Source organism: Limulus polyphemus, unplaced genomic scaffold, assembly GCF_000517525.1.
Source record: "Limulus polyphemus unplaced genomic scaffold, Limulus_polyphemus-2.1.2 Scaffold547, whole genome shotgun sequence".
NCBI classification, from domain to species: domain Eukaryota; kingdom Metazoa; phylum Arthropoda; class Merostomata; order Xiphosura; family Limulidae; genus Limulus; species Limulus polyphemus.
Genome location: NW_013666157.1, coordinates 228,693 through 236,231, shown reverse-complemented (window position 1 = coordinate 236,231; position 7,539 = coordinate 228,693). Strand labels below are relative to the sequence as shown.

The 7,539-nt window shown below is 35.6% G+C and overlaps 1 protein-coding gene across 1 annotated transcript in view; it reads right to left on the bottom strand.

Annotated features, from left to right (window-relative positions):
- Window positions 1–7,539, bottom strand: part of LOC106459015 (protein sel-1 homolog 1-like) — a 158,103-nt gene that overhangs the window by 130,344 nt on the left and 20,220 nt on the right. Inside the window, exon 2 of the mRNA XM_022385395.1 lies at window positions 4,928–5,666. Coding sequence (XP_022241103.1) covers window positions 4,928–5,612 — 685 coding nt within the window. The 5' untranslated portion in view covers window positions 5,613–5,666. The remainder of the gene's footprint in view (window positions 1–4,927; window positions 5,667–7,539) is intronic.

The window sequence follows — 7,539 nt, the reverse complement described above, 5'->3', positions numbered from 1 at the left end:
GACTATGTATGTAGACATAACAAACATACTAATTGAACCAATGCTGCATCAACATACCACGTGACACACAAAAAATATATTATATATATATATTTTTTTTAATATTTACTTTTAACTTAAGAAATTAACTAATGTATAATAGTAAAACTTGAATTATAATGTACAATTTGATACCAATCTTATAGACATACATTCATAAAACAATAGTTCAATAAAATTTTGAATGAGAGTCTACAAAGTGATGACATGGCATTTGACCCATGACCATATGAAGACCTGTGAAGGTAGGGCTAAAGGCATAGGGTGGACTAAAGGATGGAAATGGGAAGAAGCCTGAATCCTTCAAGAGACAAGAGAGCCAGAAGGTGGAGATAATGGTAATAAATGTTTATAAAGTAGTCCATATGCCAGCCTGGAGAATTTCCTCTAGTGGCCAATGAAAATGGGCCTCTATAGAATGAGTCAGGTGTTTTACCTGGTGAGAAGACACGAAAAAGCCAACATCTATCCATCTCTAGGTGGAGTGAACCATCCAGATAACCTGGCAGATCCATCCAGTAAGGGTGGAAGAAGAAAGTATCTAGTAGAGGAGGGGTCCCAAAAAATTAAAAGACAGTGATAGGAACCCTGAAAAGAGAGAAAGTACGAGACAGATAACGAACAACCCAGACTGGGCACAGAAGTCTGTCTGAGTCAGAACATCCATAAAGTTGGGATATGGAGGGAAAAGAAATGAGAGAAAAGGTGTGACCACCTTCTCAGCAGCTGAAGTCTTACACAGCATAAAGAAGAAGGTATGAGTGGTGGAAAACTTAGGGAGGAGGTTATGGTATAGATGTTGGATCAATGATGACCACAGATAAGAAAAAGAAAGAAATTGGTTTTAAAAGAGAGGTAAGAGAGCGAGAGCTAGTGGCAAGAGGCTCAAAAGGGTCTTGAGTAAGGGCATGAATAATGGCATTCAAGTACCAGTCAATTAAGGGAATGAATGAGAAGAGGGTGGTAAGGACAGATGAAAAGAAAATATTGCAGTACTGGGAAAGGCAGAATGTGATGGATAGAGCTGCTCAATATTTTGCAATAGTAGAGAAAGACAAGCCATGATTGAAGAGACAAGTGAAGAAAGAGGTGAGGTGTTGTAAGGTAGATTGGCCAGGTGGGAAGTGTTGAAGGAGAGACCAACAGCAATAAGCTCACCATTTCTATTGGCACACAGAAGAAATGGAAGATCAACATGAGTGGGAGAGAAGGAAGGCTACACATTTGGAAAGTTCAGTTGAACCTGTAATGGACCAGACAAATCACACACGTAAAAATGAAGGGATGTCACATTGTGATAAAGGAGTGAAGTGTATGGTTGTACCAGAAGGGATGGAACGGTGGAATGGGTGGCTTGGTTAAGAGAAGACATAGTAGTGGAAATCAAGGTTGAGTGGGCCACCAACAGTACACTGCATGGGGCAGTGTACTGTCAGAGAAAGTGGAAAAGTGGATTGGAATAGAGGAAGTGATGAGAGCATCTATAGCCAGGGCTGATGGATGAGAAACAGCAGACCAAAAAATATGATGTTTGGCATTGAGAGGAATAGCAAACACATTTATTTGAGGAGTACCAAGTTGGAACAAATCCTATTTCAAATGAAAGACACAGTTCCTGTGGATGAATTTGAGGAATGTTTTGATGCTGGGGCTATATGGAGAAATGCATCCGACACATCTATTTTGGTCAGTGATAGAAAGACCAAGAAAGAGAAATAATTCTCCATCTGAAAATGAGTGAAAACCAAAAACCAATTGATGGAACATATTTCAATTATTGGGAGCCAATACTTGCTCTTTTTGGAGAGAGTGAAGAAGTGACAGTAGTAACCAGGAGATTCGGCAGTTTGTTTTTCCATCAGGTCCAAAACTGCCCCTTCCAGATGCTGAAGAAAGACCCTGGGTTAGGACTTGAATGACCCATCTGTTGGAAGCATTTGAGAGGATCAAGGACCCCACCAGACTTTTTGTTGGAGAAAGGGGGCAAAATAAAAGCACTGAAGGAAGGAAATTGAACTTGGGAAAGAAGGGTATCAATTCCCAAGAGTTCCCAACAACAAAGGTACCAAGTGAAAGAGAAAGAGCAGAAGAAGTGGAACAGGCAATGGAAGAGAAAAGAAGTACTCAAATATTCCCAGAAAATTTGTCAGGGGAATGGTGAAACAAGGAGAGGTACCTAAGAAGGGTAGTAAAGAAGGTTCGAAGTCAGGAGAACTGGGGTCTCAACAGAGATAGAACTGACAAAGAATACCTTCCCCCCCCCCCCAAACCAGCAAAAGAGACTCCATGTGTTGGGTTTCAAGGAAAGGGAGAGTGACCATATGTAATGAGATGGGAATCAGTCAGGTGGAGAAACAAGATAGGAGGTTAAGTGAATGAAGTTGAGTGAAAAATGAGTTGGCATAGATAGATATATCAGAGGAGGGACGAAAACAAAGAAATCACGAGAGAAAGGGTTATGTAAGACAGAATGGGAGGCATCATAGGTTATGGGGGACAAAGAAAGAACAGAACATACCTGGGTAGTGAGTTTCTGGAAATCTGAAGAAGATTAAGAAAGTCTGGAGGTGGAAAAAAAACTTTAAAAAGCATCTTCCTCAGCTTCAGTATCAAAAGAAGGGAGGGAATTACGTGGTAGGGATAGATGTAGAGGACCCCCCACACACACACAAGTTGGACCATGGCTGTTACATCCTCCACTGATAAAGAACTTCCAGAATTATTGGAAATTTCATCAGCATGAGTAATATTTTCACCCACCTCAGTTGAAGGAAAATTCACATTGAATTGTGAATTCATGATGATTATATTTAAACAAAATCATTGTAAGTTCTTTAACACATCTTGACACAACTCTACTGAGGAAAAGAATGAGGATTCTTATGCATGAATATAGAAGGAGAATTTATTCAAGGATATGTGTTACACTCCTATTCTTGAAGGGTTTTACTGCATGATACATCACTATTTGGTAGTGCAAATTCATGTGATACACGTGAATTTAGGTGGGAGTTTCACAAGATTGGTGGCATGCAAATCCCTCAGGCAGATATGCATGACTTCAAGAGGAAAATCTGTGTATCGAGGTGATTTTATTTTTTTCTTAACCCTATGACAACCAGGTCCTACAATTTATAGGACCTAACATCATTAACATTATACCTCATTTCAAAAACGAAAAATTTTGGATGAAATTGTTTCAAGTTTAACAAAAATCTTTCTAAAAGTATGTAGTTTCAGAAAAATAAAATATTTAATTTTGATTTTTTTCTACTGTTGCTAATAACAATTCATTATCTAATGTACTTATTTGTACACAGGCTCTGAATAGTTCATCTACAAGGTAATTTTCATTTTGAGTATAAAAATACTATTTATTATCTTAAAGTTTTCACATTTAATTTGCATGATCTCTAAAACCAATGAAATGAATTTCAAAAGTTGTTTAAGGTAAATGTTTATATTTTATTTTCCATTTTCTCTACTACATCACTAACTCTAGCTATTATTATCAATATTCAATGCAATGAAATCTTCAAAGTTAAGAAATGGAAATATGTACTTACCTTTTATCTCTTTGTTGAATAATCTTAAAATATATTCTTTGGTTCATACGTATAATTTCAAGTTTTCATCTTTTAAAATTTTTTAAATTTTTAATGTTTTATTTTCCTTTTCAATTCTTTATCTTTTATTATTTATGTCAACACACTTCAACAGGTCCCTGAGAAACATTTTTATCACAGAGAGTCTGCTTTAGCTTACATAATGTTTGCCCTTGTCTCTTTTTATAACCCATGACCAGCAAAGCAATGAGTAGAAAAACTTAAATTATCATTAAACCTTTCAAATATGAATTTAAAAACAAAATACCTAATTAACTAAAATATAAAAGTAGAACCTAAATGCAACTTAACTGTCTATAAGCATGGCAGTCAAGTTATAACTGTTGCTTATCAATATAGCTTCTACTTTGCAAGTGGGCATGGCTCTTGAAATGAGGAATTTTGACAATGGTTTCCTCAGGGACAAGTTCTTGGAATGTTTTTGAATTACTTGTAAACAACCTGTATATGCTGTATTTTGAATGTATCTAAGAGAACATCTACATTACACATACAATTTATTCTATACCAGCTCTTAAAGTTGATATTTGTAACTGTGAGTACTTTACGTGACAAGATAAACTGGTTTTAAATTACTGTTTTAGAGGTTTCTTTTGAATTAAAGGAATAATAACTTAAATAATACAAAACTTTGAATTACAAAGTACTTGATGATAATAATTTCATTAAAATACATGGAGAGTAAAGCAGTTTAATTAAATTTTGAATGTAATGCTGTACCATGTGCAGAAAATAATTTTAAAATGGTACAGGTTGGCATAGGGTTAAACTGCTGACTAGAGGGAAGGCAATGGCCTGGCAACTTCTTTTTTTTATTGTATGTACCTTTGTTTGAGGAACAATGTTCTCATCAATGGATGAAGTTCAATAATCACCCAGCTACACTTAGTACTTAAAGTTTATATGTTTTAATGCTTTATTTTTAATTTACTTCCTAACACTTTTAAAGAGCCACCCTTTATTTTCCTGAGGAGAACATATTTATATTGAACATTTAACAACTTATTTTTAAAATCCTCACACATCTGAAAAGTATCTCCAATTAAATTAATGTCCAATTTATTAAGCTTAATTCCTGTCTCTACTTAAGGCTACATTGCTACTTAAAAAATATTAATTTATGATTTATCTACTGAACAGCATACACTTGAAAAGCTCTAAAACTTGCTGAGTAAAATCCAAGAAAATGTTTACATACATCAACTTCTAACACATGCCTAAAAATATTTTTTGCCAACCTGAAAGCCAACACATTACAGTACCTTGTTTCTCTTCTTCTGACAATGGTGTTTCCTGATTGGTGTTTGTTGTGTCCAAATATTCACTGTCTCTATCAACTGGCATAGAATGTTGCAGTATAGTATCTTTCTCATCCTTTTCAGTATCTTCTTTACCATCAATATATTCTTTTTCCACTGCTCTCTCCGACTTTTCTATATCATCAACAATTTCATGTAACAAAGATGTCTTCCTGAAAGAAGCACCTTCTCCTGCAGATGTAGGCTTTTGTATATCATTAGGAGTACTATCTTTTTTATATTCTTCTGATAATGATGCAGTTTCACCTTTCTCAGTCTTGAAATTAACTAACTGATGGTATTCGTGACTAGATACATATTGTGGCGTGACTGGACTAGATTGAGCATCAACACTTTCCTTATTATTAATATGTGAATCTTCATAACTTTGAACTTTCTCTACTTTATTGTGTGATTCCTTAGAATCTGTTGGAACAGTTTGTTCACTTTCTTGTTTCTCAGGTGCAGAAACACTATTTCTATTTGAATCCCCTTGTTCGGATATGGATTCTGAATCAGCCTGTACTGGGAGTGTGTTGCTATGGCCTCCTGCAGTCAATGCTACAGTAGAGACTTTAAAAATTAAGAGAAAGGCCAGCAATAAATAGAAAGTTACTACAGATTCAAGGAATCTGTTGGTTACCTTCATGGTGTTAGTGTTTTCAGTATCAAGTTGCCAATGATGGTAACAGTAACAATAAACCTGTAAATAAGTAAAACACAAAATTACTTTTGAAAATTAAATTTTATCCTTAAAAATAAGATACTCTGTAAGATACAGCTGGCTCTTTAAAAACTATTTCATTTTACGTAAAAATAAACAAATAATCAAAAAAAGCCAAATTTGCTTCATACTAATACATTTTGATATTACTATTTCTAGGAAGAGCTGAATCTACTGGTTTAAATTTAAGGCAAATTCAAATTGTCAGTAATACAAAGAATACTTTTATGGAGGAATGCAACATCTGTGATTCAAAAGTTAACATTTTCCTTACCTGAAATGCATTTCAGATAGATACTTATCACTCTACACCACAAAGTACATGCTAACTTGTAATGCACCAACTTATGATATAATTATTATCAGACTGTAGCCCTCCACCATTAGGAGGGCAACACATCTTCCACAAGCAGTGATACTCATGACCACTAGCATTTTAACATAGGCTCATTCTTAATAAATGAAACCAAATGAACTGAAAGTGAGGAAGAAAGGTGGAAAGTGGTGCAGAAAGGTATCAACCTGAAATACCTTTTCAGGTGAGGAAAAATGTTAACTTCAGAATGCTACTCACCTCTCAGCTAAGTCCCACACTAAAGATGGAGGAAGAGCTTGTCCAGAGAAATATATTACAAAAATGAGATCCTTTCAGAAAATAACATCAGAAATTCCCAATGTTATTGAGATATCCATTATTAGGAGAGGAAGGAGAGTGAAAGAATATATCATAAGAGTCTTTTTCATGGTGCTAAAATGTCACTAAGGTGGATAGAAAGGTAAGATTGTTCAACTGGTCATTATTCATAGGCTGGTAGCTGAGCATAAATGTGTAGTATGGCTAAGGCTATAAGTTAGGCCATTCAATACAGCAGAAGCACTTACTTGCAATATTTATTACAATAATCAGGTGAAGAGAGAATCATTGTGAATGGCTTGGTTCATAACATAATGGGGTGTTTTGTACTACACTGCCAAGTAATATCCCAGCCGTACTTCCCAAACAAGGGGTCCATCCACTCATTCTTGTAACAGTAGGATTGCACCACTCAATGAGGACATCTCCAGTGGCTTAGGACTTGGGAAGCAAGTGTTCTCCCATAGTCCACTAGAATATAAAAGGTTGGAAGAATCAACATGAGTGAGAACACTGGAGAGATGTCCAGATTGTGTCATCAAACACAGTCATCTGGAATTAAGACTCACATTGAGAGATAGTGTAATGGATTACCACAACTGAAGACAACAGATGTGAGAGGAGTTACATACTCAGTGCAGTATTTATTTTATTTTTACACAAGTGCAAAACAGCCTGAAGATAAAATATATATATACATTGCCAAAGAAGTCTTGTGGAAAACCCCATCTCAATAGTGGGCACTGAACAGGTGACTGCTAGACTGGAAAAAGAAATAAGAAAAATATACAACTCACATTAAAGCCAGTGTGAAAAGTGGAAAATGGTGAAAAAGCCAAGGTAGTAAAACATTCCCATGGTTGAGTAATGTGACACTAATGTGTTGAGGTTGTCTAGATCCCAGCACATACATTGTGGGGGATGTAAATGGCTAGAGGCAAAAAAAGGTGTGAGATGACAAACAGAAAGAAGGGAGACATGAATAATAAAAAAAGGGTCATCACCCATAAAAGAAGAAACTAGCCACATGGGATGTATAACCAACCAGGCAAAGTGAAAGGAGGTGAATGTCTAGAGAAAGAGGATTTCAACAGTAAGAAAAGACAATAACAAATGCCCTAAAAAAGGCCATACAAGTGATATTGTTACGCATCTGCTTGTTTGTTAATTTCCCACAGAAATTCTTTCTGAGAAACTTCAGCAGTACAAGTCCTTTCT